Source organism: Histomonas meleagridis (assembly GCF_020186115.1).
Source record: "Histomonas meleagridis strain 2922-C6/04-10x chromosome Unknown contig_26, whole genome shotgun sequence".
NCBI lineage: Eukaryota > Parabasalia > Tritrichomonadida > Dientamoebidae > Histomonas > Histomonas meleagridis.
Genome location: NW_027150837.1, coordinates 55,622 through 69,470, shown reverse-complemented (window position 1 = coordinate 69,470; position 13,849 = coordinate 55,622). Strand labels below are relative to the sequence as shown.

Sequence of the window (13,849 nt, the reverse complement as noted above, 5' to 3'; positions counted from 1 at the left end):
TGACATCACAACTTAAAGTGTGCAATAACTGAGATTGAACATTTTATAATCAATTGATTTCCTAGTACAAGGAAAGTCAAAGTTTGAAAAAATCGAAAAAGATTTTATTTAAAAAAAATCAAATCATTATTAACAGAGATCTCATGAAATAAAAGAAGCAACCTATTACCTTGTTCAAGCTTTTATCAAAAAACAATTTATGTAAGATGTTTTTTAAAAATTTAAATTTGAAAATTTTCATAAAAATTAAAAAAATTTAAAACATATGATCTGCACAACCATAAAGATAGAAATGCATTTCATGAGTTTATGTGTTGGAGTACCTTAGAGCACCAAGATAAAAGATTTTAGCTTGGCCACTTGGCATCCGAATGACACTTTTGAAATAAGGGAAACCGTTACCTCAGTTTGTGGGGAATAAGCAGCACTTTTCGATCGGTTATGATAGAATCACGTTCAAAAAGTGAAACCGATACTGCCGATTTTTTTCCATCAGTTTAAGCAATAACAAATTGGATAACTATCACAGAAGAAATTCTAACAAATTCTTGAATATCGACAAACACACCAAAATTTATTCAACAATATTTTCCGAGAAACATTTTTGTGACATTCTTAAGAAGAATGCTGCCAATGCGTTACTTAATTTTTTCTCACCACATGATATATCCTTCGCTGCATTCACTGCCAAAGAAGGAGCTATCTCTACGAATTGCTTATCATCCAATTTTGTTACCTCATCGATAACTGCCACTTTTCCTTCATCAGATTCTTCAAACAAATTTACGCAAATCTTTTTGAATTCATTAATGTCTATGATATTTAAACTTAATTCTTTTTTCGAAATTATTAATAATGTTTTTATCACCAAAATACTTTGATTTATTTTTGATTTTAATGAATTCGAAATTAATTTTAAGTCATTAGGTTGAAAACAATCAATTAAATCAATGATTAATTCAGACATTAAATCGATTTTTTCATTATTTTTTATATTTATAGAAATGGAATTTAACAAATTAGAAATTACATCAATAAAAATATTTTTATTTTCATCATTCCTAAATTTTTTAATATTAATTACACAAATATTTAAGATTTTATGATTTAAAACATTTGAACATTTTAATATTAATGAAATTCCATCATTAATACATTGTTCACAACAATTCGGTATTATTAATTTCACAAATTTATAACCAATTTCATTTAACCAATTTTCATCATTTTTATTTTCATCGATAATTTTAATTAAGAAATCGTTTGATATTACTTTCCAATACAAATTTTTGGTAATTTTTTTCATTTTCTTTAATAAAATATTTGCGTAAATTTTATTTTTTATAATTCCGCAAATACAATTTAACAAATATTTAAAATCATTAAAACCCGAATTTAATTTCATCATTTGTTCATATATTCCAACAATTATATAAACAGTTGATAACGTAATATTTTTACCAATTAATAGAAACTTATCAATTGTATTAAAAACATTTTTAATGAATTTCTCGTTAATAATTTCATTCAAATGTAATTCGAGAATATCAATTAACACAGTTAATGCAAGTCGATTAACTTCTTTAATAGTCGCAGCTGATTCTAACATTGAGAAAGTTGCTTCCCAACCACTTTTCATCTTCGAATGATATTTATTAATTGTATAATTTAATGATCGTAATACATGTAATCGAATATTTTTCGATTTACTTTTCCGTAATATCGAATGAAAAGGTTTTAAGAAATCCTTTTGATAATGAAAACTTTGGAATTCTTCACGAGATAAAAATCGACCTGCTAATTGTCTTAAAGAATCAACTGCTGTACAAGCAATTGATTCATTAGGGAAACAACCAGCTTCGATTAAATGATTACTTATAGGTTTCCATATTTGTGTCCATACGAAACGAACTCTTTCCATATTAAACGAAGTAACTTCGACTATTTTTTGTAAGCAAAATGTCCGTGGCGGATGTTGAGCTAATTCATTATTCGACACTTTACATAATGCATTTACAAATGATATAATTGCTACACTTGGGAAATTAGAAGAAGCTTCAAACAATGAATCAACTTCTGTTAATGGTATATAAGTTACTATAAGTTTCGCATTATTATTAACAATTTCATTGTTTAAATTTGTGGTATTATGGATTAACATTAAATAATTAATTTGAGCAAATAACGTAATAAGTTTCTCCCAAACAGGTTCATAATATGATGAAAATGTTTTGGACATATCAAGTAATTCACGAATCGCTTTTAAGTTTTGATATCGAATTGTTGTCCATGGTTGTAACTTAGCAAATGAACATAACGCAGACATACAATAAGTCGATTCGATTTCCATATAAAATCGTGCTGATATACCTATCGATGATGTTAATATCTTTAATGAACTTTCGATTAATTCTTCACTACAATCTTCATTTAAATTATTCGATGCTAATGCATTTAATGGCATCCAAATCATTTCGAATATTGGACGTACTAAATCGGAATTAATGTTTGAAATCCATCGAATTTCGGAATGTTTTGAATTCCGCATTTGTTTTTGCGCTTCTTTAATGTAATCGATACTTTTCTTATATGATTCTAAACCTTTTTGTGTTTGCGAACGAAAATCTTCTTGTATCGATATTACATCTGTTGAGTTAATGAGTTTAATTTCATGTGAAACGACATAATCATAAATAGACTCAATGAATTCAACAGGTAATGCATCGCCTTCATCCATATCTCGATATAGCTTTAAAAACTCGTTTTTCTGCATTTTATGGATAACTTGTGGATTATGTGCATCAGTATGTAATATTACAATTGCAAATGATGCATCATATACTGATGAAGCTGATGGATATTCGGATTTATGTGTTAGATAATATGAATGCGCAAATTTTTCTATGATTCGATCAATTTGTTGTGATTCAGGTGGTAATTTAAATAATGATAAAAAATAATATAATGCTTCGCATAATGACTTGTTAGAAAAATCGATGATGTCAATATACTCATGCATAATCTCCTTATAAAAACTGTTGGAACTTCCTAAGATTAGCCCAACTCCAGAATAACTTAATAGATTTCGATGCGTATGAAAAAATGTTGCAATGCTTTTAGGGTCTTCTTTAACAAGACCACTTTTAATTAACGATTTCAAGTTATGTTCAGGATCCGAATTGAATTCGTCGATAGCTTTTGAATACTTTATTTTCAGTTTATGCGTTTTTTCAAAGGGTAAAACGGTTTGAGAATTTGGATGTTGGTTTGATGACCATTTGTTCAGCTTTTCTAAGATGATAGATAATGCTTTTATTGATTCTATCTTGTTTGGTGAGTTCATTAATGATTTTATCATACGCTCAAAGATATTAGCTTCTTGCAAATCTAAATCACAATCAAAATTTACAAAAAGTTGAGCTAAATATGGAGCTGAAAATTTTCCAATTTGCTCAATGACTGATAGTTTAAAGAATTCAGGTGAATCGCCATCAATTATACCGAAAAATAAAGTCGAAAAAAATACTGAAGTTTCAGCTTTAAGCATCTCGCGATATTTCGTCATTGTAAGCCGACAAAGATGTAGTGTACTTGTAAAAACTGAATATGATGTTGTTTTTGATAAGATTAAAATGATTGAGCAAATTAAATTTCGTATAATTTTCAGATAACCAAATGAAGTGTGAATGATTTCTTTGTCACAATTAAGAAAACTAATAATGAGTTGAATGGATAATAATGTTGAAAATTCAGGATTCTTATTATCGGATAGGGTATTAGTACAAATGGTTCGCAAAAGAAGTAGGCCGTCGGATTCATAAACATTATATGGTTCTGGGATAAAAGATTGATTATCTAATATTTCAAAAAGTTCAGATAACATGCTACGAAAAACGATAGTTTTTGCTACACTAAAACCAATTAACTTCTCGTCGGTATCATAGATTGGTGGTTTTTCAAATCTATTTGCAATGGAAATAATAGCTTGAAAGATTGCTGCTTTTGAGGCTGAATCTTCAGTATGGTTTGTACTTGTAACAGTGCATTCGAATAATGCTTGAAAATAATTTAGTAATGTTTCATTATGTACTGGTGATTCGATGGATGTTTCGCCTGAAATAACGCCAAGTGAAAAACGAACTATTTGGAGTTTGGCATTTTTGTAGATTTTTGGTGAAAATTCTGAAAAAATTTTACCAATTTCTATTAGAATATGCGTATTTGTTTCTGGGATTATAAAATCAAGAAGCTTTTGGCAATAAGCTTCACATAGAGCTTGTAATGATTTTTCGATTAAATTTGTTTCATTTGATTTTAATGATATTATTAATGGATAAAAAAAATCATGCGAAAAAGTTTCTTTGTTTTTAAGAAGTTCTTTAATATCAACCTTTTTAAACGGCGATTTTATTGACTCCCAACCCCTATTTTTCCCTAAATAAATCAGGGATTCCTTAATCTTTTCCATGAATAAAAACCGCTTATATTTGGTCATTTGCACAAAAAACAAAAAGCTTTGCAATAAAAAATAAATACAAAAAAGCAAATTAAACATCTTTTAATAATTAAAAAATTAAAGATTTTAAAAAGCATACAGTTTTCAAGAATTTTTAAAAAAATACAATTTGAAAAGATGATTGATCAAGTTGATTTTATTTCATTTGTTAGTGGAATTTTTTCATTCTTCGAAAACTTATAAATATTTTCATCGTTTGACTTTTTAAATTTAAATTTTTATCAATTACCATTTTGATTTAAAAAATATAAATTATTTTCAAAAATAATTGTAATGATATAACAAATTTTATTGGAATTTGAATTTTACTAACACTCGTTTTAAGTAATTCAGTTATTTTTTTGTGACAAAATCTGGATCGCAAGCGAGTTAAAATTAATCTTGACAAAATGTGTTAAGAAAAAATTTTATTATAGCATAATATGTTTCCGATTTTTTTACCAGCCTGATTATCACTGCTTTGATAATGGTTCCAGGAAACAAACCTGGTTTCAGAAAATCAATTGCACTTTTTGATCGGTTTCGGTGGATGAAATTTCATTCAAAAAGTGGACAAGAAACCACCTGTTCTTTTTGGAGCTTAAAAAGTTTACACTTGGCAACGTCATTACGATACAAGTTTTTCTGTGTAAAACTCCGTTTACACCATTGAATTTTTTCACACAAAAGCCAACCAGAAAAGATTGTCCATTTCTTTCTCCAAAACTTGTTTTCAATATTTTGATTGAAGAATGTACGTGCACAACAACAAAACAGAGAAACTTCAAGTTACTCAAAACAAAAATTTAAAAAGATTGAATATTAAAATGAATTAAGTTTAATTAACCTAAAAAAAAAAATAAAAAGGCATTAAGGTTAAAATATTTTTTAGATTACGACTCAGTAGTTGTATAATATTCGTCAGTATAATAACCATCGCTTCCATAAGAATAATATGATGAATCATCTGTAACAAATTCAGAACTGTGATTGCGTGGTGGTGCTTCAGGAGTTGGTGGTGTAGCTGGAACGGATGGCGCTGGTGTAACAGGAGCTGGTGGTGGGCTCGATGGTTGTGGAGCCGGCGTTTCTGGTTGTGGTGGAGGAGGAGAAGGAGCCTGGGCCTGTTGCTTATTTGGCTTCTTATCTGATGATGATGAGGGTTCGTCAACTTCCTTACACATCTGATATCTGTTAACCGACTTTTTGGCGTTTTGTTGAAATTGAATACTGCTGTCAAAAACTTGTTTTAAAAAAAAGATAGAACCGAAACCGTTATGATCAGCCCGCCAACAAAAAATAAAGACATGTCTTCATTTTCAAGGAGAAAAAATTTATACTCGTAATAATATAAATTTAATTGTTATGTAAAGCAAGCTAAGTTAACGTTAAAATATTAAAAAATCGTCAGATATTAAAAATTATTTCCGAAAATAATCATTCAATTCGACATATACACATATAGTATCTTTCACAAAGAAAGGAATTCCCTAAACGAAACCAATACACGAGTGCTAACAAAATACGTAAATTAAGAAATATGATTTTATCAACTTAGATACTGTCAAAATAGGTTACATGTTTTTTGTTTTTGCTAAAAGGATTTTTCATAAAACTAATTTTTGGTTTTCTTAAACTTTTTTTAATAAAAAATGAATTTTGAAATTCATCAAATTAAAATTAATCAAGAACATGAATTTAAAATTGTTCCTTCGTTAAAAAGGATAGAGGGAATTTCATATAATGAAAAGCTCATTTGTATATATGGAAAAAATCATTTTAATTCACTAAGAAATCATGAGTATTCTGAATATTGTACAATGCCATATGTTCTTTTATATGGAGATCATTCATTTTTTCAAATTGGGGATCCTGAAAAGTGCATAGAACCAATTTTATGTTCTTCTGTTTCTCATCTTTCAGAAGATATTGTCACAGGTCATTTTAGTGGAAACATATCATTTTTTAATGCAAAAAAGAAATCATTAATTTCAAAAATGATTCGTGAAAATGGAAATGTTATTACTTATATTACTTATTCAGAAGATGATCAATCTTGTATTGCAATTGAGAAAGAACATAAAATTTTACATTTTACAAGATTAGGTACATTATTATCACCTAAAGAACAATGTATATATACGAGTACAAATGTTTTAAGAAAAGTTTTCATGCCAAAAACATCTTCATCATTTTTTATTTTTTCGACAAAGAAAAGTGTAAATTTTTATAATGCAAACGAAATTATTTCTAATGTTACTAATATTACTTCATGTAATGAAGGAACAATTGATTTTATTGCAAAAACTAAACTAAATGGAATCACGATTTTAATTGTTTGGTTTGGTTTAGAAGTTCAAATTTTTGGAATTGATAGTATTTCAGGAAGTATTATTCCTTATTATTCCCATAAATTTTTAAAGAAAATTATAACAACTGCGTTTTTAATAGATTTTTCTGTTCAAATTCTTTTATCTGATGGATCTCTTTTTGATGTTGCAAATTATGAAAATAATAATATAGAAGAACAATATTATACAACTTCAGTTATAAAAAATAATCTTCGAAAAATAACTCATGTATCTATTCATGGAGAAACGCCATATTATTTTAACAAAGAAAAAATGTTTACAATACAATTTATTTCATGGAATGAAAACTTAATAAATATGTCTAGAAAAGGAGAATTTAATGAATGTTTTAAAATGGCTATAAATATTTTTGCTGGCTCAACAGTTCATATCTATGGCTTAAATCCAGATATTTATTTAAGGTGTCGTGCATTACAAAGTATTATGTATGATATTTTTATGGATTTTATATGTTCTTCAAATGATCCAAAAGAAATATCATTTGGATTTAAAACGGCAATTGAAATAAATATGTCGAATTTCATTACAGAAACAGCTTATAAATATTATACTGAAGAAAATTCTTTAAAATTCTTTTTAAAAGTTATATTTAAATATATGGATTCAACTATATCAAATTATATTACATTAGAAATATATAAAGAAATGATTGAACTCGCAAAAAAAGAAAACAAAATTAATCAAGCAGAAAATGCAATTTTAAGAACAGGTATTCCAATTCATTATGCTGATGATTTATTTATAATTGCATTAGAAAATCAAATGATTAATATTCTTTTAAAAATATGGACTGAAATTTACGAAGATTTTTTATCACCATGTATATATTTTTATAAAACTCCATATTATAAGCAATATATAATTGATTTAATTTTAATTGATAAATATAAAACAAATCAATTACAAAAAGAACTTGTTATTTTATGGATATGTGTTCAAATAGGTGGTACTTATCCACGTTTATTCTTACTTTTGTCAAATGATCAAGAAATAGTTACAAAAATTATTACTGAATTTATAAAATATTTCCCAATAATTCTTGATGAAGAAACTAAAATTGAATTAGAGACTTTTTGTAAAATTATACTTCAAACAATTGTTTCATTTCCAATTGATAAATTATGTGCTTGTATTGATGTTATAGCTCAATATATTTTGGAAATGAAAATAAAAATACCACAACTTTTCATTAAAATTTTAATTGATTGGGCATTTCAATCAACAAAAACATCAATAAATATAAGAGAAAAAATAGTAATGATGTTAAATGAACAATATCCAAATATAATTATATTTCAAGATATTATTGACTATTGTGAATCAGCTGGTTTTTCAACAATTGTAAATCTTTTCTATGCTGATGAAAAACGATATGATAAAGTGATTCATGCAATGGCACTTACAGAAGAAAGAAGAAAATATGTTTTTGAATATATTAAAAATCCACAAAAAGGTTCGGAACTTTATCTAAATCCAAAAAATAAAGATGAAAGTTCAATATCTTTAGATTCACTAATAGGACAATCGAATCAAAAAGAGAAAATTAATGAAGGAAATGATTTTAGTATAAGTGAAAGTTCGTCATCAATAATAATTAATGAAAAAATAATAAAAAATAAAAAACAAGAAACAAATCACAAAAATATTACATTTTTACATGAAAAAATTGATATTAAGAATAATGATGAATCTGATTCTATTGAAGAAGAAACTTCAAGTGAGTCAACAACTATAAGTGAATCACAAGAAAACGAAGAAGAGTTTGAAACTTCAAAATCAATTTCTTTTAATGAACCAAATAAATTATTTGATAATCATATGATCGAAACTATAAAAAACAATTTTTCTTTATTATTATTAATTGATTCTTCAAAAGCGATTTCATTATCATCAAAACATATTCCAGGATTTCATAATGAATTTCTTAAAAATGAAAATGATCCATTTATTAAATATCTTTATCTTACTGCAATATTTAAGTCAGAATGGCGAGAATTATTAACAAATGATAATTATTATGATTTATTAGTATTCACATGCAGATATTGTCCAAATGAAGTACTTCCATTAATAAAAGCAAATCGAACAATATCAATAGAAGATTCATTTAAAATATGTAAGCAACATCGAGTTATTGATGCATGTATTTATATCTATACATTAATTGGAAACATTAATTCAGCTGTAAATTTAATTGTCGAAGAAATGGAAGCAGTTTTAGTTGAAGCGATTCGATTTGGTGGCGATATAAATGTTCCTTCAGTAGATTTAGTAAAAGAAGCACCTGAACTCCAAAGAGCTTATTATACAATGACTATAATATTTGATCTTATTAATAAATTCCCGAATTATGAAAAACAAAATATGTGGAAAGGGATTTTTATTGCATTTCAATTACCTTTATATATCGCATGTAATGGGAAATCTTCACAAACAAAAAACGCAATAACACTTTTCTTTGCTTATTTCGTAGTTGAAGTACTTCAAAGAGCTTCTCCAGAAAATATTTTTAATGTTCTAAAAACAGAATTTTGCGGTATCGATCAAATTCAATATAGAAAAGTATTATCGGCCGTGTTTAAATATCTTGATTATAACCAAATGTTATCAAATACTGTGTGTGAATTGCTTTTGGAAGATTGTGCTCATTTGTATCAAAAAGTTTTGTTAGTAAAAAATAGAGCTGCTTTTGTATTCAATCCAATGTGCGCAATGTGCAACACACCAATTGATAATATGATTGGAGTTGGTGGATTGGTATTTGAATGCGGTCACATTTATCATAATAATTCAAGATGTGGTCAATTTAGAGATAAATGTCCATTATGTAGAAATGAGCTGATTGGAACAAAAAGAAATGAAGGGCAAGTAACATCAAGAAGTTCTTTGAATCAAACAATGAAGTTAAGAAAATTGGCGAGAGTGGAATTTGGTTTAAGATGTCATTATGGAAAATCTTGGGATAATTCTGAATCAGGTAATAATGTCTTTTTCGTAAGCGAGCCCAAGGTAGGCCAGAAGATGCCAATAAAACTAAAACTTCCCAAACAAATTCCTGATGTAAGATATGTTTTTACTGATTTTTGATATTAAAAAATTCGGTTTCATTCGTAAGCAATAGGAGCCTATGTAAAAACAAATTTATTGTAAGTTGTTTGTTCATCATTTTCTTTGTTGATCTAAACGTCTTTTCAGGATGAAAAGCTCAAAAAATCCAGAAAAATAAGATGAAAGATTCATCAAATAGTGATTTTCCAACAAGCACTTCTGATGAAGGACCGATAGTTGGTATTCCCCGCCCATTACCACCAACAGTTGATCATTCTAATTTTTCTGTTTTTTTGGAAGAAACCACGAAACCAATAAAACCAAACACTATAGTTGAATCTATTCTTCGTAGAGAAAAGAGAGGTCCAATTGGAACATATGCATACCAATTATTTGGATCAGAAATAACACCTATTTTTTCTGCAGTAACTAGGTCGACACTGTTACATACAAAATACCGAATTATTGAGCCTTCTTCAGGAAAAATTTTGGGTAATATCAAATCAGATTCTAAAAGTCTAAAATTCGAAGTTAAGGGACCTGAAATAAATTTTAAAGTTGTATATCAAAATAATTTTCTTGGCTCTTATGGTGCCAGATATTTTCAAGTGATTTTTGAAGATGGTAAAATATTTGAATCCAAGCCACCTCTCATGATCAAAGGCCGTTACTACCAGGACTTCCATGACATGCAAGCTACAGAATCCATTAAAAATTTCGTTTGTATTGAACAGGGGAAATATGCAAATGAAGTTTGCATATTTGTTAGAGAGAGTCAAGACATTTTTAAAATGCGAATCACACATCCATTTAATCTTTTTATTGCATTTGCACTTGCTCTTACTAATCTCCACACGGGTCTTTATCACAGGTAATGTTTTTATTTGTTAAAATGTTTGTTTTTTTGATGATTTATCTATACTTAAATACTAATATATGAAATAAATATTCGATTTGCGCAATAAATAATACTTTTATTATAAATATTTATTGTTTATTCACAAAAAATTATTGTAAGTTCATTTGCTAGTAATCAAATCTTGATCCAAAAGTGCTTCCATAATCACCGCCACCAGAATCGACATCAATGCTATCTGAGCTTATATCGAATTCCATATCGTCATCATCATCATCGTTATTATCTGATGACACGTTCATGTTATCACCCGAAAAAGTTTCTTCTTCTTCGATGTTACCATAGTCAATATTATGGAAATAAGATTCGTAAAGGGAATCAACAGCTGATGATGAACCAATAGAAATTGAGTCTTCTGTTTTATCTTTGTTTTTGGTAATTGAATCAAAATCATCAAATGTAATATCTTCATCAAACGTTTGGATTCCAGAATAAGAATTTTTGGAACTTTGCGATGTATTTTTCTTGGATTCATCGCTTTTAGTCATTGGAATGCCAATGATTGATTCGAAATCTTCAGATATAATATTTCCGTCATCTTTCTTTTCGTGTTCGATATTGGAAATATTGTCAATATCAAATACTCCTTCATTAAATACATTTGACTCTTCTTCTTTTGATATGTTGTTGCATTTTTCTTCTTGAATTTCATTAATTTCTCTTTTTGCTTTAATTAAATCAGTTGAAACAATTTGATCATCTATTTCTTCACTTAAAGTTTGTCTGTTGTTATTCTTTTCGTTGCTTAAAACGCTGTTTTCACTTTCGGAGTTTTTATTATTTTCATCACTTAAAATTTTATTATTTGTGTCGCTTTCTTTTTCCAATTTTTCAGTTAAAATACTTTTGTCATTTTCATTTTTAATTTCTTTAATTGAAATACTGTTTTCACTTTTGGAATTTTCATTAATTTCATTTAAAGTTATTTCATTTTTGTCTTTTTCTTCTTCTGTTGATTCACTATTTTCACTTTCAGTATTTCCATTTATTTTATTTGTATTGTTTTCTACGTTAATTGAAATACTTTTTTCACTTTCAGTGTTTTCGTTAATTTTATCATTTAAAATTATTTCATCCTTTTTGTTTTCTTCTTCAAATTCATCACTTAAAATGTTATTTTCGTTTTTAACATTTAAATTAATTTTGATATTATTTATATCACTACTTACATTTTCATGTTTAATATCTGCTTTGTTACTGTCACTTTGGTCCTCATCAAAGTCAAAAATGTTTTCGATTGATGTTTCTTCATTACTTGCACTAAGTATTGCAATATCATTTTTTTCATCAAACTTTGGTTCAATTGATTCATCAATAATTTTTGTAACTTTTGGCATTTGTTTTGATTTTTCAGTTGAATCATTTTTATCATTAGATATGTCGGAATGTTCAAAATTGTTTTCATTTGTAGTAGAAAGAGATTCTTCTTGTGCACTTAATTCGTCTTTTGGAATGCTTTCTGTTGTCGATATTTTTGGTGCACCTGAACATGGTGTATTTATAGTATTGTTTTGTTTAGTTTCAAGAGAAAATATTTCTGATTGTGTAATTTCATATTTTGTTTTTTCTTTAGGATTTTGGTAGTTGTGTAATGTGTTCATATCATTGGATTGTAGGTCATAACGTGTAACTTTAGTTGGTGTATCATCATATTTGGGAAGTGTGATTTTGGTTTGGAGTTCTTTTTTAAAAATTAACCGAGATTCATTGAATAGGTTCTCACCTTCTTCAGCAAGGTCATCAAGTCCCCAATCCATTTTTGTTGTCTTTTTAAAATCTTGTGATCTTGATACATTTGTAATAGTTGACTTGCAACGGAGGAGTTGGGCTTCAAGAACGCCAATTTCTTTTGCATATCTACTGATAATTTCAGAATGTTTTTGCTTTTCTTCTGATATACTTGAATAAAGCATCTCATTTTCGACTTGAATTTTAAGTAGACTTTCCTTGAACATTTTATAGTGATTCCATATCATGCTCTTTAGTTTAGCATTTTTTCTTCTTAATCTTTCTAATTTTTGTGATTCCATTTCACATTTGTCTGCACGTTTAATATTGTTAACGGTTTGTTTTAGGGCACACTTAAAGACGTTAAGGCACTAGATAGCTAAAATGGAAAATCAATTATTCTTTTCTGAGAGTTCATATCAATCCGAGAGCACAAGGCTAGTAACCACATTGCAAAATGAGAACGAAAGATTAAAAGCGAAAAATTCTAAATTACAAGAAAAAATACAAATTTTAAAACAACAATTTAATTCAATAAAATTACAAAAAGAACTCCTCGAAGAACAAAATAAATTGCTTAAGGCATCTCAGCCACTTCCAACAAATGAAAAAAATACCGAAAAAACACTACCAATATCTAAAGTAAGTCAAATTTTAGAAGAATTTGATTCTCTTTTAGAAATGCAAGGAAAGGAAATTTCACAATTGATGGAGGACAAAGATAAACTTTCTTCTTTATGTTTTAATTCTCTTGTTTTGATCAATCAACAAGAAAGGATGTTGAAAAAATTTAAGAATGGAACAGATAATCTTATTCGATTTATCTCAGATCCAACTGGTCCTACGAATTCAATCATTCAAGATTATTCAACATTGGGATTTAACATTGATAATGTTATTTCAAAACTCCAAAAAAATAACGAAAAAGAAAAGACAAAACGAATGCATTTCCAAGAACGCGCTTCGAATATCGAAAAAAAAGATGTCAACCATCTTCTAGAAGATATTTTAAATGAACAAATTGGACCTGAAACTACCCAAAAAATAATAAAAATTTATTCTCAACAAACAGAAGAAGAAAAAAAGGAAATTGAAAAGATTAAACAAGAGAAACAAGAAATTCAAAATAAGCTTTCAGCACTACTAAATTACATTCAGCCTAATGAAAAAAGACCATCTACAAAAGGAGCAATTGCATGTATTAAAGAACTACGAAAAAATTCGAAAAAAGGTGAAAACGCATTTGATATTGCTCATAAAATTGTTTCTATTTTTGTTGAATTTGGAGAT

General features: G+C 27.5%; 2 protein-coding genes across 2 annotated transcripts; both read right to left on the bottom strand.

The window, feature by feature from the left end:
* Nucleotides 1-5,388: 5,388 nt before the first annotated feature.
* On the bottom strand, nt 5,389-5,679 carry GO595_004248 (uncharacterized protein; the record flags this gene model as incomplete). Its single annotated transcript, XM_067917359.1, has 1 exon — nt 5,389-5,679. The coding sequence occupies one exon, from the start codon at nt 5,677-5,679 to the stop codon at nt 5,389-5,391; it is 291 nt and encodes a 96-aa protein (XP_067775372.1).
* Nucleotides 5,680-10,941: 5,262 nt separating this feature from the next.
* GO595_004247 (uncharacterized protein) lies at nt 10,942-12,786 on the bottom strand (the record flags this gene model as incomplete). The annotated part of the gene is made up of 1 exon (XM_067917358.1): nt 10,942-12,786. One exon carries the CDS (start codon nt 12,784-12,786, stop codon nt 10,942-10,944), a length of 1,845 nt encoding a protein of 614 aa, XP_067775371.1.
* Between the last annotated feature and the right edge of the window lie 1,063 nt (nt 12,787-13,849).